This window comes from Genypterus blacodes, unplaced genomic scaffold (assembly GCF_046128005.1).
Source record: "Genypterus blacodes isolate CSIRO-AG114 ecotype Tasmania unplaced genomic scaffold, CSIRO-AGI_Gbla_v1 ptg000133l_1, whole genome shotgun sequence".
In the NCBI taxonomy this organism is placed as follows: Eukaryota; Metazoa; Chordata; class Actinopteri; order Ophidiiformes; family Ophidiidae; genus Genypterus; species Genypterus blacodes.
Window position 1 is genome coordinate 279497 of NW_027466935.1, and position 25381 is coordinate 304877.

At 42.2% G+C, this 25381-nt stretch overlaps 2 protein-coding genes across 3 annotated transcripts; one reads left to right on the forward strand and one right to left on the reverse strand.

Annotated features, from left to right (window-relative positions):
• Positions 1–29: 29 nt before the first annotated feature.
• On the forward strand, positions 30–15659 carry klf4 (Kruppel like factor 4). 2 transcript variants are annotated; one of them, XM_076164316.1, is made up of 5 exons: positions 30–124; positions 11748–11859; positions 12490–13351; positions 14123–14293; positions 14844–15659. In XM_076164316.1, exons 2-5 carry the CDS (start codon positions 11770–11772, stop codon positions 15017–15019), a joined length of 1299 nt encoding a protein of 432 aa, XP_076020431.1. In that variant the 5' UTR covers positions 30–124; positions 11748–11769; the 3' UTR covers positions 15020–15659. The 2 variants fall into 2 exon arrangements, with proteins under 2 accessions (XP_076020431.1, XP_076020430.1); XM_076164315.1 differs by lacking the exon at positions 30–124 and adding an exon at positions 11516–11652.
• Positions 15660–17686: 2027 nt separating this feature from the next.
• Positions 17687–23974, reverse strand: rad23b (RAD23 homolog B, nucleotide excision repair protein). Its single transcript, XM_076164247.1, has 10 exons — positions 23760–23974; positions 22974–23055; positions 22224–22303; positions 20878–21023; positions 20723–20778; positions 20138–20265; positions 19416–19539; positions 19154–19281; positions 18149–18313; positions 17687–18016 (listed from the first exon to the last, which is right to left on the reverse strand). Exons 1-10 carry the CDS (start codon positions 23823–23825, stop codon positions 17906–17908), a joined length of 1086 nt encoding a protein of 361 aa, XP_076020362.1. The 5' UTR covers positions 23826–23974; the 3' UTR covers positions 17687–17905.
• Between the last annotated feature and the right edge of the window lie 1407 nt (positions 23975–25381).

Consider the following 25381-nt stretch of genomic DNA (forward strand, 5'->3'; position numbering starts at 1 on the left):
ACAATTACACAATCGGAATTCTCTGTTGTGGAACGCAGGGAAAGTCGACGGATGTGTTGAGAAAAGGAAAGCATGCATTACAACGCTGGGGATGACAAACTGAGCAGGCAGAAGAGATAAAGAGGTACGAATAATATCTGATTACACTGTCTCAATGTTTTCACTCAACGCACTTCACTAGGTCCAGGCACATTAAAGCGATCACATTAACTCTTGCAGTGCAGTGAGCTAAATGATTTCTGTCGTCTCTCTGGGTTTTGGTGTCTTCATCACGTCTTTGGGGCAGTCTTACAACCCAGTGGGGACACAAAGGACATATGGTGTCGCTCCAAAAATAGCTCTGTGTCCTCCCTGCGGTGGTTCCCAGCTTTGACAAACACAAGAAAGCGACACAGTAAACCACCTTCCTGTAGGTACTGTATATAATACACTGCTACGACACAAGCTCATACACACTCATCTGCTTTTTACTGAAGCCCGTACAATGGATCCCTTCTGAATGCACGGATACAAAACTCAGTCACAACAGGCACACACACACACACACTGTTGACTGTCTTTCTCTTAGACGTCACTCTGCACACACACTCATACACTTGTTTGCTTTGTGCAGGAAGGAGCTCCTTACTTCTTTTACCAGAATATACAAATAAAAGGCCTTCTGAATAAGTCCTTCATTGTTCGTGAGGGTGCGCTTTAAATAGTAAGATGACTTTTTCTCACTGTGTGTGAATGCGGTGACACTAGAGCTGCGGCCTCCAACACAAACATAAAAGTTGTATTTTTCCTCAGCATACACAGTCAGAGTGTGTGTATGTGTGTGTGTGCATGCACGCGCTTATATGGTGCTTGCATGCCCACGTCTCAGTGGCTTTTTTGTGAAGTTCCATAATATGAAGACATCACATTTTCCCCGGCACAGATGTTGCTAGGTCACGTCTGCCATGTATGTGAGCTTGCATACATTTCTGGGTATAAGCAAGGCGGTGCAACAAGTCCACACACATTGTGGCACACACTCTGGCTGTCAGAGCTGTAAACTAACAGCAGGGCAACGAGGTCACAGTTGTTAACACAACTGTAGTGTGAGCCGCACACTTCTCTTAGGGAGCTTTCACCTTGTTTGGTGCACAACAGACAAACATTTTTGATAGTTCAAATCTGCCAATCGGTGGTCTCAGTTTTACTAAAATCCAGACCAAAGTGACAAGGGCTTATTGTAGTACAGTTAAGTATTTTAATGGATAAATATACAGCAGTTGAGCAGCCTGGATGAGCTGTAGGTGCAGTTGGAATGAGGAAGTCTATTGCGGTCTGATGATAACATCGAGGGGCAATTGAAACTAAATAATGAGCAAGAAAGGATTACAAAGAACCAGCACTAAACGCACTAAACGCAATAAACGCACTAAACACACAAAACACACAAAACTCTGCAATGCCTCCTGGAAAAGCGATAGTTTGATTAGTACAGTTGCTGTATTGTCATCAGCACGTTGCAGTAACGTCGCAACATAGGGAGCTTCAGGAAACGTTTTTGTTAATGAGAGTGCTCGTAAAGTCAATGGTTTCCTAGTTTGGTGCCCTTCCTTTTGATGCAATGTGAAAAAATGGGCCGAATTAAACAGATAGAGATACAATGGGGCAAAAGGTCAAACTCTAAGTCTGCAATGGGCTTGCGTAGTCAAGTGTATTTACCTGTCGCGGCATGTTTCTCTCACCGTCTTTGTCTCCCTCATTCCTCTGTCTCTCTCTCATTTTAGTACCAGACTGAAAAAAATGTGTGCACCCCTGTTAAGAAAGGAGTCAGGTGATGCAGGTCTTTCCAGAAAACCTATGATCTCATGACGTTTGAATATAAAATTGAATTTGGGATGTTTGCATAGAGAAAACTGGTTTCCACTCAATGGCGTTTCAGTCAGTGAGGCATGTGCAGGCGCTGGCCATACATCTGACCTTTAGGAACATTTATACACTGCCTTTCACAATACAGCGTCACCTGTAATTTGTCAACATTGTCATGCGATTTGCCTCTTTTTCACTATAGTCCTCCGAGTGCTTGTTTCTGGTTTATGTCTCGCTCGACAAGACTGCCAGTTACATCTGCTCAGGTTTAAAACGTTGTAGTTGAATAGCTCTATGATCTTGCAGCCATGGCAACTCGCAAACTCTCCCAAAGGCGCCAAAATTTAGTCGAGCAGATCTCGGCTTTGGTGTTTGCACATAAATTGTGTGGTCGCCACCAGTTTGACAGTTGGAGACGAGGACAAATTAGATTCTGTTTGGAGTTACTGCACCGCAAAATCAGATCATCGATCTGATCGTTTCTTTGTCTGTCAGAGTAAACTGGAAGGTGAGTAACAGTATTAAATATTTGTTTTTCTGCTCTGGTGAAGGCTAATTCCCACCTGTAGATCAAAAGGTGTTCTTACGCTACACACACAGACAGTAGGCACACATAGCTGCGTTCCTCTGTTGTTCTCATGCTTTGACTACACTAATTGAGAGATTGCCATGTGAAATGCTGCTACATAATGTAAAACCGATGAGTTCAAAAAGCTCACCCAGTGTACCCAGAGTACCCAGTGTCCGATTAGTAGTCGCTGGGCAAACAACAGGACTCAGGAATAAAAAGCACTTATTTTCCACTGATGGGCAAATTTACATGATTAACAATGTTTTGTAATGTTTATGCACATATGTTTACCTCGATTGATTGTAGAGCCATGAGCCTGCAAGCTACGTCCCGGATGTCATTAACAGTTGGTTGAATAGTGTTAATGCCTTTAAACGGCCTTATTGATTCATCAGGGCTGGCGGGAACTCAAACTTCGATGTCTTTATAGTGTTTCACTGATGTTGCTGAAATTTTGCATCTTTGTTCAGAAGAAATCCATATGAAACTGCTATTTTGCTTTTTTTTGCTATACTCATTAAATCTGCGTGTCTAATGAGCAGCTTGTGAAGTCGTGTGTGTTTGTGTACAATAGTGTGTGCTCATGAGCATGTGGCGTTAATGTATTGGAACTTTACTTTTTGGTCTCAAGGGGGATTCATTAGTGTATCTCTTCTGTCTAAAAAAGAAAACAAACATCCATACAGCGTCAGACTTTCACCACTTACTTTTACTCTTAAGTGTCGTTCTGATGAATGATGCGGCATCACGTTCCACGCAAATTTGACCCAACAAGTCCGTTTTATGAGATCTCTCTCACAGTTGCGAGCTGAAATAGCTGTGCACGCATCTGTGTGTGTAGAGAAAAAGAGAGAGAGAGAGAGAGAGATTGAGAGACAGTAAGTGAGAGAGGGTGGGGGAGGGGGAGCGGTTACTGTTGGTTCTTGAGCTGGTGGCCCATCTGGTTGGAGTTACTGAACACCCCCCCCTCCTCAATTAGACTCAGCATGATGTCAATAAAACGTCAGACTGGTGAAGCCGTCACTTAAATTAGGCCTGTCAAGTATTGTTCTCTCCTCAGCATTCCAGCAGGGCCGATCCGTCCGAAATGATTTGTAGTTTGATTAAGGTTACCGCAAAGTGCCATTTCTGATTCGATTTGGGTACTCGCCTTGAAAATGTTGTCATGAAAATTGTTTGCCTATTAATGAGCATGTATTCTTACAGCGCAAAGGCACCGTGGGAGGAAAACTGATGCTTCTGAGTGGGAAGAAAGTGCAAAAAACGATTTACAGTATCCCCATTGATCTCCTAATTGTCATTCTGTGACTAGAACTTTCCATGCCTCTCCTCTCCTCTTCGCCTGTTAGCTTTTTTAAAACGTTTTCTAGTCGTCCCATGTTTTGCCATCTCGCTCTCAGATTTATTCTTTCCATGAAGACATGATATGTATGTACATTATACCTTATTCCATTGGCAGGTTTTGTAAAACAGCAGTGACATTCTTTATTACATATCAGATTTTTGAAAGACTTCCCTAGTTTTAGCACAGGGAGTTTCCCATGGAGACCGGCTCCCCTGTTCTACAAACCATGGATCATCGTGCAGACCCTACGTATGTGCTGATATGGAAGATTATTATTTTCATTTGACGTCTCTGAATGGCTGCACCAAAGCCAGGCATGTTTCCAGACACTCAATCCAGGCCTGAAAAATGGCAATCCATGGAAAAGGTCACACATTCCCAACTGTTCCCAGTGGGAAAACAGGAGTGTCCACACCTTCTCAGGAACGCAGAGGCCTAGTACCCTGAAATCTGACAACGATTACCACATGAATTTCAGCACATTATAATGCCAAACTTTATCTGCAGACCTCCACTCAATGGCGTTCAGTCTGGAGATCATCAACAAGGAGAGAAGAGTGATGTATAGGCTATTTATGCTGTTAAAGCAACCAATTTAAGTACTTGGCTTGATCCAAATCACTGCTCAAAATTCACACTGCAAATGCTTAAAATTCCGAGTGCAATGATACACAACCTCAAGCAGCCCACGCAGAGCTCCGTAAATCACATGCTGTAGGTTACAAATCTGCGTTGAGGAGCCACCGCCGCGGCTCACTCACGTTGCGTCTCGGATTCCAGCGCGCTCCGGGAACATAAAGATTTAATCAAGCGCCGTGAAAAAAGTGACGGCCGCAGTTTCACAGCCGTGCGCTGAGCATCCAGAGGATTGACGACCTATTAGCTGCCCCTGAATCGATGCCAGTGTGCACTCAAGGTTTGAGAACGCTGGTGATTGCTGTAATTGCTGTGCAGTTGGGGTCTGATTTCTGGGGCCTTTAAGAGAAATAAAAAACTGTAATACTTGTGTGTTTCTATAGGAACCACTGTAACACCGTAAAGATGTGGTCTTGGTTTGCCGACAGTCTATACACTCAGTTTTATGGTATATGTCTGAGTGAAATAGTTGCTTTTAAATTAGACTTCTGAAGTTCCCTTTTCTCTAAAAATATCCTTTATATAAGAGTGGAAAAGCCCTCAGAAAGTGGATTTAAGTAAGTTCACAGAATTGTAAGTTCACAGAATTGTCTTTTTTCAGACGTTTATGAATAATGTGTATGAGATAATTGCCCCTGGAGGTCATGTTGGTTAGTTTGTTTTGTAGCCAGATTACTCAAAATCTGGAGAAATGTTTTAAATTACAGTAGTTTATGACACAGGGAGGAATTAGGTCATAATATTCTAGTGTCTTCAAACCATTTCATTATTAAGACACGTATATGTATATATCAAGGTAAATATAGGATAAAAAGACCGTAGGCTACACAGGCTAGACATTTGGCATATGTTTACATCATTATTAAGATCATACCCCATAGCAATATTAATATTAACATAACATTTTGCATTGTCTTTGCCCAGCAGTGTAAGCAGACCTCAGTGGAGATACAATATGTTAGTCATCGGATGTTCTTTTAATAAAGAAACACGCCAGACCTGTTTTCTAGCCGACAAATGCAGCTAAGTGATATTCAACCTCAGATGAACCTCTTCGCGTCCGTGTTTGAACAAGTGATTCTTATCTCGTAAATTAAGGCCTTTTCCGTGAAATGTTTATATTATTTTGTCTACCCATGGGAGATAAATTGTACACACAGTCGTTTTCTTTTATTAAGGAGACTGCCTTGTTTATGCAAACAGCTCAGTCATCCAGACAGTGAGTCACCTATAAATAAAACATAAAAGTAGTATAAAGCGTAAGAATCAGTTCCAGGGCTTCATTTTCTATTCAAACTCAATCTTCAGCTCACACTTAATAAATCATATAAGCTATTAGCCATAAACTCCATTTAGGATTGCTGATTTCACAGCTTTCTCTGACCCCAAACTAAGGCAAAGCAGCATAATATTCTATTCATGTAAAACTTTGATGTTCTATGGGCTTAGAAATGCAGTTTGTCTTCATCTGCACATCATTTCACAACTAAATTACAAAGCTGTTTTTCACAGCTCTTGTAGGTATTAATATAGATGGATGGACTAAGCAGAGGGCAGAAAGAAGCCTTTACACACAGTAACACACACACTCACACACACACACACACACACTAGTATAACATCTTACTTGTGTTTTCTCAACTGCAGTGTTTTAATAGTTGGAGCTAGATTTGTCTTGTGACTCTGGAGGTGAGCGATGAGAACAAAAGTGTGTGTTTATCCTAAATACACACTGCTCAGCACAGTATGAGCAACCTCTCATGTGAAAGAGCCCAGTGTGCCACCATGTGTACTTTACATTTTGTCTTTGTTGTATAATTTACTGTTTAGTGTCTGTCAATACATTAGGCAGAACATAGCCATTGTAATTTGTTGAAGGCTGCCACATTCTTAAAGCGTATTGATCCAGACATATTCAACATGACAGTCTGTGACTCCATGCTGGTGTAGTTTGATGGTAGTGAGGTTCGTGCATATTGAGACATTAACAAATCCTACTTTACTCTGTGTCAACAAGGTGAGCTCATGGGAAGTCCCTGATTCTCCCATGTCAGACAGACAGAGAGACACGTTCTCTCAGCTCTGGCACTCAAGTCCCAGGCCTTTTCTTTTTAGAGGCTTCTAATCCTGGCGGGTCCCTGAACTAACGTCACGGGGCTCTGCCCCCACCCCGCCGTCTGGTGATGTACTGTACCCACACGCTCATTTCCTGCGCGGCTCACGAACACCAATCTCCGCTCTTTTGACGTCTGAGCATCTGATTAAAACAGAACGGCCTGTCTGAGACCCCAGCCGCTCGGCCCCCTCGGTGGCTGAGAGGGTTAAACTTGGGAGAAAAGTAGCGCTAAGTGAATATATGTGCTAGTGTGGGTATGAAGCAGCCTACCAAGCTCCCTCTCCTCCCCTCTTTCGCTATTCCCCACTTCCACTGTTGTATTTCTCCTCTTCGACTGCCTGCTCTGCGTCATGTGATCAGGAAGTGTGGCTCCCATCCATTTCCCCTCCTGACAGAAAGGAAACATTGTAACAGAGGGGGCCGGCGCTGGGCTCTGTTACGTCGCTGGTTAAAAATAACTGGCATATTTAAGGCTGCTGAGGAATCCCAGGGCAGGCAAAGGCTGGACAGCCTGCCGCCCGACAGGAGCTCTCTCCTCCCTCGCAATCTGTTTCTCTCTCTCTCTGCTTCCTCGTCTAACTCCATTTCACTTTATACAAACCCCTCAATATAACCGCCACCCCACACATACCATAAAGGATACGGCCCGGTGAAAGCACACAGCTGGACGGTCGCATCCCTGACCGGCTCTCGGTGCTTGGCCAGGCTTCTCCAAACAAACAGCCCCCGCAGACTCAGAGCAGCACATCCATATGCATCCCACCACACGCCCGACCTGTCAAACTAGTGCCTCCTGTTGTTGTCGTTTTCCCTATAGAGGCTGTCAGGAAAACTCCCACAGACTATTTTGTCATGACCTTAACCAGTTTCTGTCTCTACAGTGATTTATGTACCGCATTGATGTGCTTGCTGGTGAATGTCAGAGTGACAGGTATGGTTGAACTGCATGTGCTTAGACTGTAGAGCCCCGGAACAAGGATTCACCGAGTTTACAGTACCTTTTAAATTATAATAAATAAATGATCAAGTGGGTCTGGAACAGTTATGACTGAACTGCACTTGTGGTTTCGGAGGCTTTGTGAGGTTTGAGCAATAATGGTTGATATTCAACACATAATTACAAATGTGGGTGTTTTACATAATATCAAAGTACAGACTCAGTTTTGGAGAACTTGGGAGTTCTCGATGAAATGTGATTTTAAATGATGTAAAGCGTCATACATTTAAACACATACTGGCAAGTTTCTACATCTAAAAGACAGAAATGTCCATCAATGTAGTGTTCCTGATTAGCTTTTTAAGATTTTGACAGAGTTGTAGATGTAAGCAGATGTAAGATATTAGTGGATGGGTGACACTTAGGCTAAAGGATTTGTTCAATAATAACACAAGCAGACATTTTTTTAATACATGTCAAAGTGTATTGATGTAGAGGGTTATGGATAATGGAGGGCGAAGAAAACATAATTTCCTTCCAAGTCTGTTATGTTACTATATCAGAAACACTTGTGGTCTATATGAATGGATGCGGCTAGTTAATAGTTATGTGTTGTGGAAGATAAATGTTAAAGTGCTTATAAGAGTAGAGAGAGGTTAGTTTGACATCACTGGTTAGGTTAGTTTATGAGGTACTTGTACATAGAATGAAGCAAAGGTATTGTTCCTATGTTAACTTAATACACCTACTGCGCCTTATTTAAACGGTGGTTTAACTGTTGATTCAACAAAGCGACCTGGCATACACTTTTCAAAGGTACATGCCAGCCAATAGAGACGCCAATCATACTGTATATGCTAACTGCGCATACAGTACATACTGTATATAGATGCTTACAGCTCTAGAGGACATTATTACTGTAATTAAACAACAAAGGGCGACTGGTTGCCTGTACTTTGCAAATAAAAAACTCAGTTGAACTCAGGTTCAACTGACTTCAACTGGTTGGGCTGTACATTGAGTGACAAAACAGACGAAAAGTCACTGTGAATATGAGCGTATTAAAGTTAATCTGAGGTGTTCTGAAACGGAGGGGAGAGAAGCACAGCAACGAGAATTAAAAAAGCTCCACTCAGCTTTCAAGAATTAAGGAAAGAATGAAAGCTATTTTTTAATTACTGAACAGCATCTGGAAGAGAGCGCTGAAAACCTCAATATCTGGAGTTATGATCCGCTGGTACTCATATTCACTTGGATACATTCCAGGAGAGAGAACATGACTGAGGGACATTGGTGGAAAGCATGTCAGTCACAGGCAAAGCAGAGAAAAGGAGCTCAGTGTCAGTGAAGTTATTTGGCCATTTACCCTGTAGTATCTTTACATATGTTGCATAAAATCAGTACTAATCAGTGTGTCAATCTGAATGTTTGCAAAACCACAAAAGAATTTAGATGACTGTTTTGAAAATACTACACAAGTTCTCAATCGAAACAACTATATTTTTCAGAGAAGAACATTTGAGATCACATTTAGTACCGAAATAGTTTTACAGATTGTATAACAGTGTTCAGGTATGCCAACAAATGCTACTCCAGCTAAATAAAAGAGAATCAACACTAACACTTGTTCAAGTTCAAGAGGGGTAAATGAGACACTAAGTATCACATTTTCATCAATAATTTGTCCTTGATGATACAACATAACCATATTAATTCTATATCGGAGTCTTGAAGTGATGACACCAATATGTTTAACATGAAGACAATGTCAGGAATTGAAAGCTGCAATCACTGGATTCAGATCAGATAAACGTCTCATTAGAAACACTGGATTTCACACACTGCGCATTGTGACTTCCCAGTAACTGCAAAGAACACAATGGTGTCATCTTCTCTTTCTGTGCTTCCCTTTCGTCTTTTCTCTATCACTCCTCTCTCTGTCATTACTACAATGCTAAGCACCTCAGTTGTCAAAGTGAATCCTTCCCATTCAAGCTCATTTTTGAAACCATTATCCCCCCCTCCGACATAAAGAATATGCCTATAATAAGATAGGGGCCTTTGTGTTACGAAAGCAGGTCTTCAATGACAAACGTTGTGGTGCAAACACCGTTGAGTTTGAAAATATCATCCTCAACACGCACTTGTGGAAGTTACACAAGTTCAAGACAGGACGTAGACCTGTTCTCTAAAGAGTGAAACTGCTAATAAATAAACCAAATTAGTGTTGTTTAGCTAACAGGACACACTTCCTATTTACATTCCTGTGCTGTTGTAGCTTGATTTACCTACAAGGTTTCGTTTGCCTGCTCATACAAAATATATTTGTGTGTACAGAAAAGTTTTGAAGTGAACCACCAACAGACACTTCCAGTATTTGGTTGTGTCCTGTTGAGGTGACAGGACGTTTGTTGACATTCCTAACGGACAGATCCTGATGCAGCAGGATCAGTGGCGAGCACTTTGTTTGCTCTTGTGCAGAACTCTTGAGCTGTAATTATTGTGGATAGATAGGTTTGTGTGTTAACACTGAGCAAACACTGCTTGAAACCCAATCAAAAGGAAACACTGTGTGCAGTCCATTCAGAACAGCTTAATATCCACAAATAATAGCTTTATAATTTACAATTGAAGCATAATGATCCAAGATGTTTTTGTGGGGACGTAAAGATCCTTGGGGTGATTTGCATGCGAGTTGCTGAATGTTTGATAAAGATAAGCTTAATTAAGGGAGTTTACTTTAGACTTACACTGCCTAAACATTGGTTTCAAGTAACAAAACACTCATAAAATGCAGTACACGCACAAAGAGGCAGAGGGATCGGATCTTAATCACACCAGACACCATGCATATAAAACACATCGCAGCGTTGTCCAGAATTGTGAGTATTTAAATGCTGCGTGTCTACATTGTGCCAAGATGAAGGCTACAGCTGATATTAAAAGCTGATTAGATAATGTCAGATACTGTTAGGCTGAGACACGCTGCTTCTATTCCAATCGAGCCAGAAATCATTTCAATCACGTCACTTTGGCACTTCTTTTTGCATTTTCAACATGTGTTCTCTCGTGTGCAAAGATGTACGTCGGAGCGTTGCTAAACGATTCATTGTGCCTTACAAACACAAAGATTCTTATCTTATTAATTCAATCAGAAGGTATTGCAGTGCCTCATGCTTTCCATGCGCCTGGGGTTAAGTCCCTGATACCAATGCCAGCAAACCTGCAGAGGTATTTGTCAACAGGTGCAGCCATGAAAACAAGAATGAAGTTATTAATAGATCATAGTGTCCTTAAGACGTTTTGATATCGTTAGCATAATATAGATTACACAGCATTTATAATGTGTTACAAGAGAATAAAGATCATGTGTTCATGAATAATGTGGTGCAGTTAAGGTTAAGAGTCAATGCATACACACACACACAAAGATATCTCTGTGTTATAACATAAACAATGGTGAAATACACAAGAAACAATCACTAAATGTGGTGTGTGTGTGTGTGTGTGTGTGTGTGTGTGTTTGTGTGAGTATGTGTGTGGCGTTTTCTATGGTAATGATATAAGTTAAGGTGTTTACATAATGAACTTAAGGTCGGAGTTATTCCCACGTCTGAAGATGCGTTTCACCCACATTTCACAAGGAGAACAGCAGGTACGGTTGCTATGAAAATAAACAAACCTCTGTCTCTTTCTCTCTCTCTCTACCTCCCCTCCTCCTCCTCCTCCTCCCTCCCCCTCTCCTCCCCCTCCTCCTCTCAGCGCCTCCCCCATCTCGCTCCATGTTGTTCTCGTAACCGGGTAACGAAGGTAACGAAGGCGTGTCCTGTGATTTAAGGATACCCGTCTCACGCGGGTTTCGTCAGTTCAGGCTGCCGGTCCCTGCGCGAGGGAATCCCCCTCCCCGTTACCGCGTGCGTCTCCAAGACTGTCAGCGATCCCGATCCCGAACTCGAACCCGAACAGGGGGAAAACATAAACACACACACACACCAGTCCCGGTTTCCTTGTTACCGAACCTGCGCGTCAGAAGCAGCAGCAGCAGCAGCGGCGGCGGTGGTGGCGATGCCTTGGATCCGGGTATAGCGCGCAACACTGGGCTCCAACTTTTGAATTTTTTAAGCCCTTGGATCTATAATCACAATCTGCCTCCAGCTGATCAACAACCGAGAGGAGTCCACTTATATTCTCCCATTGATGAGGTGCGGGACCCCGGAGAGACTTCACTGCTATTCAAGCCTGCGCTCCGAACCCCAAACAAACCTCCAGGATTTACTCTCTCTCTGTTTGATTTCAGGCAGCCTCCAAATGAAGTCGAGATGGCTCTAAGTGGAACTCTTCTCCCGTCTATTTCCACGTTTGCCAGCGGCCCCGGTGTGAAGAGCAAGACCATTGGAAGCGCCAATTTAGTGAGTATAGTATAGTAACTCTCTCGTTACTAACCTGAACGATCGAGCCCTCGGGTTTGACTTTGTGTCGCATGTGTTGTGGGTTCAGCCTGGGCGTGCACCGCTTTGGACATAGTGGGACGCAGTGAAGTGAAGAGAAGTGAAGTGAAGTGCGCACAGTTTTTCCTGCAAAGGCAAACTGCACCTCGCCACGGCAAACCTGCTGCCTGTCTCGACTGACTGGTGTGTAACACTCAGTCAGTCTGAGCTGTTGTGTTTAACAGGGAGGTTTAGAGGGCAGGATGAGCCTGATATTCAGCTTTATAACTCTTCATCTAAACCTTACCTATGCCACTCCTAGTGCTCGCCAGTGCAGTTTGTTTTCTGTGTGAGTGCGGGAAAAATGTTGTATTCTGCAGTAGGAAGTGATCCGAGCCAAGGTCACTGAGTGCTCCAGGGCTGTTTGACTGAACTGTCAGAATCATCGTTTAGTATTAAATCCGGGTTCTTGTCTCCTTGAACACATTCACATGCTCATTGTGTTTGTATTGAGTGTTCTAGAACCAGAACCAGATAAAAGCATCTTAATAACACAAGTTGTACATTTAATCATAAAATGAAGTTTTTAATGTTCACATGACTTTTCTTTAGAGATGGAAGGAGGAGTTGTCCCTGCTTAAGAGACCCAGTGTGCCAACCGGAAACAGCTGCTCCAACCCAGACCACTCCAAGGCCATAAGCCCCAGCATGTCCAAAAAAGACATCGAGCCAGACCTGGACTTACTGGACTACGACTTCATTCTGTCCAATTCCATGCTGCAGCAGCAGCAGCAGCAGCAACAGCAGCAGGAGCAAGAGGAGGACGCTATGGCATGCAGCTCGGCACAGGGCCTGTCTCCATCATCTGGATCTTTCACCTCGTCGTACCACCTTCCCTCCCCTCAGAGTGCTGCCGGCGAGCTGCTTTACACCATCCCAGATATTAGTGATGTCTCCCCCTCTGGAGGCTTCGTGGCAGAGCTCATGAGACCCGAGTTAGACCCAGCGTACCTCCACCCCACCAGCCTCCACGGCAAGTTTGTGGTCAAGACGACGATGGACATGGGCGAATACAGCCAAGGCATCAACATAAGCAAGGCCTGCATTAACGCTGTGACGGACCCGTCTCCTTCACGTGCCTCTCCGTCCTTTCCTTGCCACAGGATAAAGCAGGAGAACCCTAGTAACTGCACCCTCTCACAGCCCATGGACCTAAATCTGAACTCCCAGGGCCGAGGGAGCCAGCAGCGCCCCGGGCACTTAGACCTACACGGCTTCTCCGGCGGAGGGCGGCCCATGGGTGGCGGCAGGTTGTCCTCCACCTCGTCCCTCTCCCCAGATCATCCTCTGAGCCGGGAACACCAGGTGCCGGGCCATCCCCACGCTCAGCTTCCTCTACCTCCCCAGGGATACCACCATAGCTCCACACAGGGCTACACCTCCTACGCTCAGTCATCATCCATGCAGTTCCAGGGTCAGTGGCTAAGGCAGCTCCTTCTTTCTACACATCAAAGCTACTTCAGATATGTACATGCCGTGTTTTGTGGGCACTGATTGCGGTAACAGTCTTTTACATAAAGAACCAATAAACAAACAACACGACGACAAAAATAGCCTATAGCATGCTGATGCCCTTTAATTATACTTAAACCAACAATCAAAAGGTTTTGCATATAACAAATCCTATGGCTCTTGCGCAACAAACCCAGTGTACAACTCCTTCCTATTCAGCATGACATATTTAAAAATGTTTTGGGCGATTGTAAACAGAATAGAATCCAACCAAAGCAGTTTTAAAACATTAATAAAACGCAAAGACATGCAGATTATTTGGGTTCACCGTTGGTTTGTTTATAAAAGTATAAACTTTGCTCTGTGATGTATCGATGTTGACACTTTGAGTCAACTTTTCAAGCAAAGTTGCACCGAAGTCCATTATAAAACTGGCTGTACTCCTGACAAACCATTTTTGTTCTTTATGAACACAATTACGTTATTTACTGTATCGTACACACATTCTATACTCTGATGAAGTCAATGATAGAGAAAACCTTACTATTATACTGAGAGAAATATCCGATGTGATTCAATGCTTTGTTAAACAGAGCTTCAAAATGGAAGGCCATTTAGTCGGGCGAAATAGAAAACAATAGAGACCTAAAATAGCAGTGTGTGATGTCTGTGTCTTGCTACATTTCGGTAAAAACCATTCTGACTGTGTGTTTTCGACTGTTTGACTCTACAGAGCCCCTCATGATGACTAGTGGAGATTGTTTGCCGGAAGAACCAAAGCCCAAACGTGGCCGGCGCTCCTGGCCGAGGAAGAGAGTCGCCACACACACGTGTGACTATGTCGGTTGTGGGAAAACCTACACAAAGAGCTCCCACCTCAAGGCACATCACCGCACACACACAGGTTTGTAACTGCCATGTGTTATTTACTCTCTTTTTAGACTTTCAGTTTTAGCCTAGTTTGTATCCAACGCCATTGAAATGAATTAAAGGTGGCGTGCAGCACTCGCTTATTGGTTGTTTCCTTCTTATTTTGTGGCTTTTAAAGCAGCTGATTATAGCTTTCTATATTTTCATCAAGCATATGTCTGTACTTTATTTAGAAGAGCAGTTCTACAGTGGCACAGTGCTTCCATTATTCACTGAGAGGAAAGTAAACAAACATCCGACTCAGACATGTCTGCTTCAAACGACGTAGCGACTCATTCAAATAACTGAGTCTTGAATGGGGGTTAAATGGGTGTGAAATGGGTTGGGGGTGCTATGTGGCAGGTGCAGTTTGACATGTTGATACTGATCCCTGCTCAAATACAAACTATAGTCTGATTAGTTGGCCCTTTATATACTAGCTGCAGGACAGGATGGACTTCTTTTTCGACTCGTGGTGAGGAGGTTGTGCCAGTTTAACCTCAGGGCCAATGCTAACTGCTCTGTGTGTATTGTTTCCATCACAGGGGAGAAGCCTTACCACTGCGACTGGGAGGGTTGCGGCTGGAAGTTTGCACGTTCGGATGAGCTCACACGCCACTACAGGAAACACACAGGTCACAGGCCTTTCCAATGTCAGAAATGTGACCGAGCCTTCTCGAGGTCGGACCACCTTGCTCTGCACATGAAGAGACATTTATGAGACTCTGCTTGAGGACCAGACTGGACGGCCATGGATGAAGGCGCCAGAAAAATGCAAAGTATATATTAGCAAAACCCTGAACAAACGTGTGACCTACATGTTTTAAAACCGTAATTTGCCTTCAGGCTGTTGTCAAGCATTGAGACAAGCTGTGGTGTTCACAGCAAAAAAAAAGAGCATTATTCCCTCAAGAGCCTAGACTTTCTCCCAAGATTGACTCTCTTTTCAGACATTGTGCAGGTGGCACGACAAGACCTTTCAGTCAGGGTGGTAGACTTTTACCAAGGGACCAAACTGGAATTTGTCTTATTTAATCGACAAACTTGGAGGACCAGGTGCCAACTAATTTTAACTGGAAACGTATCTTCGTCAGGGAAACAAGGAGCAACAAACATCTCAAGAGGCCTTCTACCAGTGACAAGCCTTTATAGGCTCTGTTAACAACTACACACTGCTTAAAATACTGTATTAAAATGAATACATCCATATTTATGTAAACATGTCACCTGCAATGCCAATGATTTCAGGTACAATGTTAATTTATACAGGATGGTGCTCAGTGACTGTAAAGAAGGCTTTCTAAGAAAAGGTACCAAAGATTAAGGAAAATATACAAAATGGTGAAAACTATGAAAAAGTGCCACATGGTTTGTTTGTGTGTTTCTTGATGACTTCTTCCAAATCCGACTTAAATCAGGTGAATACTTCACTTCTCAGTGGTGATGGCAATCTTCAATGCACTGCAACTGCAAAGTGCAATAATTTATATGAGACATTCATATTTTTGTATTAAATGAGTAACTCTGAACAAAGTTTTTGTTTATAGCCAAATATGTAATATAATCTTGAATTTTGTACATTTGTAAATAAAATACTTTCTTAATGTTTTTTATTTTACAGTATAATAAAAATGTATTTGAAGTAAGAAAACCGGTTGCTATTTTGTAAAGCTGATAACTACAAAGCCTAACTACAAAGTCTTATGTGACTGCTGACAGTTTATTGGTTGATGTATTAACAAGAAATTATTAAAGCATCAGTCACACAAAATGATAGGCATGTTTCGCAGCATTTCCTTGAACGTTACTAGTTAATGGTAGCAGGGAGTGTAATGGATAAGCACATTTAAATGGCAGTAATAGCTCAGTCAGCTCACACACAATCTCCCCCCTGACAATAGTGAGATTGCCACAGGCAAAGTAACACAATGTTACCGTTAAAAAGATGTTCAAAAATACACTCCTACAATGTCCTGTTTCCATGGGGTTCTCTTTCCACCTGTCAGTGGGAAGAATGGGCAGGACAGCAGAGTTACTTGCTGACATTCAATGGTGACACCAAATCTGACTACCACTCTATACCAGAGCTCTCAGGTGCACATTCTGGACAAAATCCATAAAGATGCTACAGTAAGATAAGTGTCTCAATGATTCATTTGTAACCAAATATCTACACAAATAATCACTATTGAGTAATTAAATCGCTCCAAAGACTATGAATCTATCACCATTTTCTGACCCAAATTATAGCCTTACCCAAGGAAAAACAAGATATTATATTAGTTGTCCACTGCCGAGATCCAAGAGAATAGATAGAGCTGATGTTGTCGAATCATTACTCAGTTAACACTGCGGTAAATGATACTCAGTAGTGATCGAAGAGTGTTTGAAGATATCGAAGTGCAGCAGATTGTCTCACAATGCAGTGTTCATGATTGCAGCTAAAGTCCAATTTAGTGATTGAGACTTTGAAATTGGGAAAAATGCTTCATTTGTAAAAACAAGCAGGAAATCCATAAAATACAGCTATCAGGCGTTAACGTCACAGTTGAGGAGAAACTTGTTGGTTTACACTACCTTCATTTCAAAGTATGTTAAGTGTTATCTGTTGTCAAGAAAACCTATATTGTTACCCGCAAACTCCTTCACAGGGACATTATTTGTGGTATATAAGAAGTCACTTGGCTTTTAGATATTGTGGTCTATGGTGCCCCCTAAAGGCCAACATTGTACTAGACACCATTGATTTAAAACTGTTCTCTCGTTTAACCTCCACACATCAATAGTGCATAAAGCAGTGAGGTGGTCACTTTTCACAATATATATCTGTTAAAGAACAAGATGGGGTAATGTGAGATCTGTACAATGCCAGGAGTAAAGTAAAGGTAAAAGAACATTAGTGGATGAAGGACTCCAGGTATCCGCTGTACCCACTGCCTTCACTCTCATGAACATGAAAACTCATCATACCCTGATGGAAACACCACATACAACACATTAATCTGAGGTTATGCACAAATGTCGATTGTGAATACAAGCAGCTGAACGTTTCCCCTGCAAATTTGTGCAAAAAGACACACCAACCAAACAAAAGGTCTTATCTTGAAAACTTTATTTTTCTGTAAAAAATGACAAACATGTTGTGTCAACTACACATAGTATGTGTATTAAAACGGCTCAACGTGTATAGAATCAGTTTTCTACTTGGACCCTTTACAGTTTCTAACTTCAAATCCGGCTGATTTACATGCAGATGTGGCCAGAGAAACAGAAAACGTGTCATACCTGTTTCTTGCTATGTACAATCTTATACTATTTCAGCTCCAAGGCCTCGTCAACTTTAACAAAAAAAAACCCTGTGTTATGTTATGTCTCTTTTTGTGGAACATTCAGTCACATAACACTTTTTTATCAGGATCAGAATAATCATATTGGTCTACAGTAATGGAAAAGTAGGAAAATCATTAGCAGACAGGTACCAGGTCATCCAGGTCATCCATGTCGCAATAATAATAATTATCCAGTGTTACATAGAAAGGTGAATAGCAAAATTTTGAGCCAAAGCATTTTTTTTAGTTAACAAAAGTAAAAACAACCAAGGCTCTTTTCAATCGTCGTCAATATTCTGCAAAAGCAAATTTGCAGCCAAGTTCTCGTTCTTCTCACAGGCAAAGTAGGCCTGGATAACAAGTCCCTCTGGAAATCCTAAGGCTTTTAGCTGGAGGTGGAGAGAAAGGAGCAAGATTTTAATAAGCGCATGAGAATTTGTGCATAACATTCATCTGTTTAGCAAGTGGAATCATAACAACACAAAATATGTATAAAATGACTTTGTTAAATCCATGCTTACTCTCTCAATGGCCTCCTTCTCCTGCGGCGTGACCTGGATATAGTTCATGTGGCCTCTTCCGGCGCCGCCTGCTCCCGCGGCTCCGCCTCCGCTGCCCGCTGGCCCTGCATCTGGCAGGGGCTCGTTCAGCATCTGGATGAACTGTTCTTGGTTGTTGGTGATGTCCTACAGTGGCGAAGCCGCATTTTAGGTCTACTGTGCAGGTTTTACAGTCAAGACTTGATTCACAATCACGTAGACGCCTATTAACCGACGCTTTCTATGGCCATGACAGCTACACAAACAACAATCATTAAGTGCGACACACCCCATAACTGCCTGTTTTCTATTCTGGTACGCTGTTAAATCACATTTGGCTCTGATCCGACGCGGCAAAACATTTACTAGGTAACGAATTTGACAGGACGTCAAAATTTGCAGACTTGACTATTTACAACAAAATTGCTTCACTGTAGGAAGAAACATTAACGTAGTTTATATGCGTTGTGCGTTTCTGCCTACATGGATTATAGGTTGCCATTGTTGCACAACCTCATTTTAACAGTGTGTGCATACCTGTGGTTGAGGATGATGATTTCAGGATTTGATCCAGTGATGAAGGAGAAGCAAACTGGCATGACTGCATGACCGCGTTTGTATGTGGTCAAGGGCCATGAAAGTACAAAGTAAACATTGCTTCTTCTCCCTGTAATTGGTATGTGCCGTTTCCAGTTGGACTGGAACAAGAGCTTTTTCGAAAATGCTTGCGACGCAATCGGCCATAACGCACTTCCGACACACACACTGGACCAAGCAAAGTTGATCTAGAAACACCTTGACTGCACAGCAAAGTTCTTCCACTTTAACAGCAACTTCAAAGTCAAACGGAAGGAGCGAAGTTGTGGGAAATACAACACTTTCAACCAGCAAGGAGGTGCATTATTTTACCCCAGAAGTAGATGAACGCAGATTTATAGCCCCAATGTCTCGGCATTCAAAAACAGAAACATTAAGTTGGGTGTTTACCTGTAGTAACTCAGGGTTTTCCCTGTCGATCTCCTGCAGCAGGGTTGGAAGCAGGGCGGGGTTCTGTTGGATCACCTGGCGCATCATATTGAACGGAGGCTGATTTCTTAGTAAATTCAGTGGGTTGCCTACAGGAATCAAGTATGAGATGTTAAGCTCCGAGAAGCAGAAGTGACAAAACAAACAAACACTGACAAATAACAGAAATGGCTGTTTACTTAATGAGACTGCGGTCAAATGAAACACGGCACCGATGACTTACTTCCCCCAGCTCTTAGCGAGGAGTCGGCGTTGGCAGTGACGCTTGCGCTGCCTGGGGCTCCGCCCACCGGAGGAACCACTGGGTCAGGTCCTGCTGCAAGGCCCTGACCTCTGCCTGGGATACCCTAGATGAAAAGTTAGAAAACATTAACCCATACACTCAATGATCATGTAAACGCAACATCTTCAATCGCTGTGAACCACAAGGCCTTGACAGTTAAAGTAAATGAGATCCCTGTTTGTTCAAAGATCATAGCCAAACCAATAATATCATATTTTCAGCTTATGTCTGCTCTTCTATTTTATAACACTCTCTATTTTTATTATGTTCTCTATTTTTCAATCTTTATTGTGCCGTCTCCTGCCAACATAGCCCCGAGAAAAGTCACTTCAAGTGCTCTTTGTGGGACGTGAGTGTGTGCCCGAGTGAGTGTGAGTGAAACTTGGTGCCACCACAAATTAAACTCCATGAATCCTAATGAGCCATCAAGCATTCAGCTGTGCGACAAGTCCAGTCTACCAAATGTGAAAGAATCCACAAATCTGTCAACAAAATATAAGTCCCACAACACATCTTCCTCAGACATAAGTGTAGCTAACGAGGGCACAACATTCATTTTAATGGCATTATAAAAAAAACTACTATATAAAAAAAGAGAGCTGTGATTTATGTTACTTAAACATTTGGCAGCGGCAGAGACTTAAAGTCTCTTAAGTCCTTACTGAGAGCAGGTACTCCATGGCTCTGTCGGGGTTGTTGAAGCCGGCTCGCAGAGCAGCCACCACCTGCTCTCTCTCGTAGCCCATGAGCATCATCTCCGTCACCATGGCGTCATACGATGGACCCGTCACTAAACAGGGAAGGGAGGCGCACAGATAAAAATAAAAAACATGATGCTGCGTGAATTTCTGCAGGGTTTTTTTTCACATCATTCATCTCTTGGTTATAACCCAGAATAGGATGCAAACATCTGTTTGTTATTGATGATAAAATATGCATTACTGTTTACTGTAAAATGTGGATGATCATTTCCACATGCTAAGGCCACAATGAAACTTAACACCAGCCACTAAGCTGACAGTTCTGAATGTGAGCTGGCTTCCTGTTGCTAGTTCTGGTGGGATTCCCCTTGTTGGCCTTGAAATGGGACATTTCCTCACAGCTTGTGGATTATTTGTACACGTTTTCCACAGTCTGGCTGGCATGCCTCTGAGGAATGACACACTGACACACAGAGGTCTCACAGCAATTGAGATGGAACCCTTTCAGTACAAACGTTGAAGCGATGATAAAAAATGAGGCCTTACCCAGATTTGAAATTGCCTCGTCGATTAAATTTGTGTTTGTTGAAACCTCGCTGGTTCTGCAAGAAAAGACAGAATTTGGGTGAGATGCAAATCCATTATGGGCATGAAACACTGCTGAGAAAAGATATTTTTAAAAATCATCTGCCTGTCTTTACCCAGTTGGTTCAGTAGTGGACGTTTGCCGTTCTTCTGGCTTGCTGGCCGTCGGGGCTCCCTGGGCCGGGCTGTCAGAGCTGGATGATGTGGCCGCTGGAGCTGCAGCGGCGGGTGAAGGCTGAGGGGCTGCTGGGGCTGTTTTAGGCTGTGAGATCATTTGAAGAAAAATAACACCTTTATATAATACTGCTTGATAGTAACTAATTGTCATCTACATAAACAAGCATCAGCTGAGAAACAAGTTTTCCCCCAGTAACATACTGCATACTCCTGCACAAACAAACACACACACACACACACCCCCTCTTGTCCTTTTCAAAGTTTTGACCTGCAGGCTTTTGTAACCAGGAGCAACCAGAGCAGCTGTGAAAATGTCAGAAGGTGTGAGCCACAAGGCGGTTGCCAAAGTGGCGTGCCAGTTTGCTTACTTTTTTGCATTCCAAGCAAAACCAAAAGGTCTCCTGTGCAAACATTCCTGAATGAGACGAGTGTTTGAGAAAACCGAGCAGAGAGGGACGACAAAACCAGTGTAAAGCCAGACAGTAACAGAAGTCTGTCATTTAGATTAAATATATATTTAAGTAAGATACATGTTTTTGTATATTTATACTAAAGAGGCTTTGATGTTAATTGTCGATGGAGACATGTTTTCTGCAATGACTCAGTGAATCTCTCAGGTGACTGTCTAACCTAAAACTGCCTCTCACTTTCATTTCACCTGTATGTAGTGAAATAAACAACACAGCTATCAGCTGTGTTCGGCTGACATAAGTGGTTGGCAGCTGGGGTTGTGTGACGGCGGGGTTGGGTTGGGTCTCTTTGTGGGATGTCCTCTGTTTCTTTCCTTCTCTTTACCACAGCCTATGATGTGATTAGTAGCCTAAATTGCTGTTTGACATCATCCTGTAAAAACTATATTGACCCTATGAGATCATCGCATCAACATCACTGATGCCATCCTGGACTCTGCGTCCACACCACTGTGCCATGCTCTCACAACCTCCAGCGGCTGCGGCTTCCGGCTGTTTTAATTTCAATCTACTCGTGCCTCATATTGCCTATTTTACCCCAGGGTCTACATATAAAGTTTAACAACAACAGTAATAATACAACCTTCCTTCCTTCTTTCCTTCTTTCTTTCCTTTTACCCCTCTTTCTGATCTCCAAAATATCCTTTATCCAATTTCCAATTGTATGCGCAATGTCATGTAAAATGTTTGCTTCAATAAAAACATAGTAAAAAATAATAATAAGTGGTTGGCAGCAATATAGAGAATATAATCATTGTTCGGCGTTAGCTTTCAAGGGCCTGGTGGTGAATAAAAAAACAACAAATGTCTCAAACCTTTGTCACCATGACAACCACAAAGTTCTTGTCATCAATTTGGTATTCCTTGAGGGCCGTGTCATTCTCAAGGATTTTACCTGGGAACAAACAAGAACAAAATAATTCAGAATTGCAGATCCATTACCTGGCACAGACTGGGAAACGGACACATGATGAAGTACTTTGCATATAGAGGCATAACAATAGATAGTATCGTATTGCATCATTATAATGTAGTTGAACTGAGATGATATCTTCAGCTTTTGTCATCACATGCGGTAGTTTGTATTTTGACATTGTAAAGAACAGTATTTGTGTTGCGTACAGCATGCTGCAGAGAAAACGCCCTAAACGGGTCGAGCAAAGCTCTGATGTGCAATTCAAGAAGTCTCAGATATTTTTACAAGCTAATATAGAGTGTTACATTACTTTCCCCCGTTTTGTTGTTTTTCGGTGCCATTTCCCTCGTCTACTGTCTGTAAATGGTTAATGCACTTAGCCTTGAGCTGCTGTTACTGCAGGGGGTTCTGGGCTCTGGTTGAATGAAGTGAAACTCATCTTTAAAATCATGACTACAAATAAAAACAGGGTGTCAACAAATACTAAACATGACAAATAAAGCTAGAATATGTTGAGAGCAGAGGGTGGAAGGATGAATCGAATCATGGAGTGCAGTGACTAATAAGAAGACTTCTGACTGCACAGGATTGATAACAGCAGCTTGTGTAAAGCTCTAATAGTTATCAGTCATCTTGCACTGTAACATACCAGCATATATAAGCTTCTGTCCAGCAAATGGAAAACAGTCCTTCCCCTTCTCCTCTTCAATCTTCTCTTTCAATGTCTTGACCTGTCGAAAAACAAACACACACATAAGTAAATGCAGTAAAACACAAGGACTTTGCAGGACTCACCATTTTGTGCCAATAAGTAACTTCATCTTAACTGCTTGAGCCATCATAAACCTGAAGACTTGCAGAGTTCAGACGGAATGTTGGACACGGAACTCTCGGCTCCAAGCTCATAAACTTAGAAATTAGCTTTGAATTGAGCTTCTTAACTGTGTAAACATATGTCTAACTTCCACAGCCAACTGTGTCTTATCAATAACGCTGTGCTTATAAGGTAAAACCCGTTATGTATGTTAGACACTGTTTTATTTTATGCAATGGTGCCTAATGTGATAACTGCTGGTTGACGTTCTTAGTTGAACATAAACATAAACTAGACTAACGTTGTTACTTAAAATACACACGCTACCTCAGAAACGCTTAATGTTATTGTTCCCCCCCTCTGGTGCTTTCCATTGGGCTCCGTCTAAACACTGTCTCAATTATACTAGTTTCCTAGCTACTTATAGAATTACAAAAGCCACATTCAGTTAAAAATGATTTCCATCACCAACATGCAGATGCGTTTGGGTGCTGGAAAGGAAATAATCTATTATATTTAACAAGAATGAGCAGGACGTGAAACCCTCCCGAATAAAGAATTCGGTCCCAGGACATAATCATATCCCACTCCGCCCCCTTTAATGGAAGCTTTTACTCTTACCGTTTCATCTGGATCGATGTCGATTTTGAACGTCATCTGTTGTAATGTTTTCAAAGTTATCAGCATTTTGTCGACAAGTTTGCGGTGCCCGCTTCTTAATATAATACTGTTAAACTAACTTCCAAGAATGTTTGCTGTCTCCTTTGGTTCATTACAAACTGTCAGCTGCCATGACGGTGCGCCTTTCTTCTTCTTCTCCTTCTTCTTCGTCTTCTTCTTCTCCTTCTCTGTAATTGAATGAGTTGCACGGTTTAGGTTGTAGCGCCCCCTTCGACGAGCTCTAACATTGCTTCGATTTGTGTATTTGGGAAGGTTGGGATTTTTGAGTTGCAACAAAACAATGTCAATTTCAGTTGTATGACTTGAATTAACTCACAAAGAGCTCACCATCGCCATTGCTGCACAATCCCCCTCTAAATCCACTATTTTATGTTGGAGAGAAGCGCCGATGTAGCAGATGTCAGGCGTTATTTATGGACAATACATTAATCACCTAAGTTAGGTAGTATGAATGGTGCAAAAATTCTAATTAGTCACCACTGATGTTTGGCAATTGAATTTCCTCATATCCATCATAATTCCTATTTTGCAGGATTCCTTGTCGTTGATAGATGCTCCATTTATAAGAAAATAAATGTTACAAGGGCAGTTTCTTTTTCAACTGGCTAATTGTTATTTACTTTATTAGAATTATCATTATTGCAACAAATTAAAAAGTAAAAACAATATGTTGCTGACTACCCAAGTGAGTAATTTGGTTGAGTCCAGTCAGTAAATCAGATCAGACAGGAATATTATAATTTCAGTGAGAGGTTAATGGATGCTTAGTTTGAGTCTGTCTAATGAAGTATGATAATAAAAAACATACACTGCATAAAAGTAACCGCCCCAATAAGTGTCATTTGTGAATGTGCACCATCTGATATAGGCCATTGTGTTATGCTCTAAAATAAGAAATATAAAATAAGAATTAATATTCACAAATGCACAGAACCTCAACTCTCCAGTCTCCAACACACACAAGCAAGATTTGTTGATTCTTGATGCTTTCTCTGTATTAATCATTGAGTTTGGGTCATGAGTCAGTCATCGTGACGATCATCAAATGTGAATGAATGTGATGTGATCAAAACATTACTATATTTTGCATTCAGGTACATAGGCATGCAGCTCATACTGAACTTGAGATGTCATTTTATGCCTTTTTTCTGCAGCCACAATAATTTCAGCTCCTTCAAGCGTGAAGGAATTTCAATATGATGGCCATCCTCCATGCACTGCTCAGTATTCAAAGGCTTTAGTGACTCCTGTCTTGCCGGCTGCCATGCTCATCTCGGACTTTGAAAGGAGACTTCAGTGTCAGATATAATTTGCTGGAGCACGACGGGGTCCTGTCCTCGGGCTTCCTCTTCCTCATTCACTCTATGACCCCCCCGCCCCCCCCCCCCCACCCCACCCCCCGCTCACTCCAAAACATCTCAGCCAGTCATTCCCTCCCACTTCTCTCTCAATTGCATCTGCTCTTTCACCACTTTTCACTCTCTTTCCTTTCCTCTCTCTCTTTCTTCATGCCTTTCCCTCGCTCTATCATCCATTTATTTCAGCGGGAGCAGACGTCCCCC

Excerpts from the sequence above, each read along its gene's own strand:
- klf4 (XM_076164315.1), top strand. Across the intron at positions 13,352-14,122 it reads ATCATCCATGCAGTTCCAGG|AGCCCCTCATGATGACTAGT; the intron begins GTCAGTGGCTAA and ends TTGACTCTACAG. Across the intron at positions 14,294-14,843 it reads ACATCACCGCACACACACAG|GGGAGAAGCCTTACCACTGC; the intron begins GTTTGTAACTGC and ends TTTCCATCACAG.
- rad23b (XM_076164247.1), bottom strand. The coding sequence starts at position 23,825 with ATGCTGATAACTTTGAAAACATTACAACAGATGACGTTCAAAATCGAC. Across the intron at positions 23,056-23,759 it reads ACATCGATCCAGATGAAACG|GTCAAGACATTGAAAGAGAA; the intron begins GTAAGAGTAAAA and ends GTTTTTCGACAG. Across the intron at positions 18,017-18,148 it reads AGAAGGAGGCCATTGAGAGA|CTAAAAGCCTTAGGATTTCC; the intron begins GTAAGCATGGAT and ends CTCCACCTCCAG.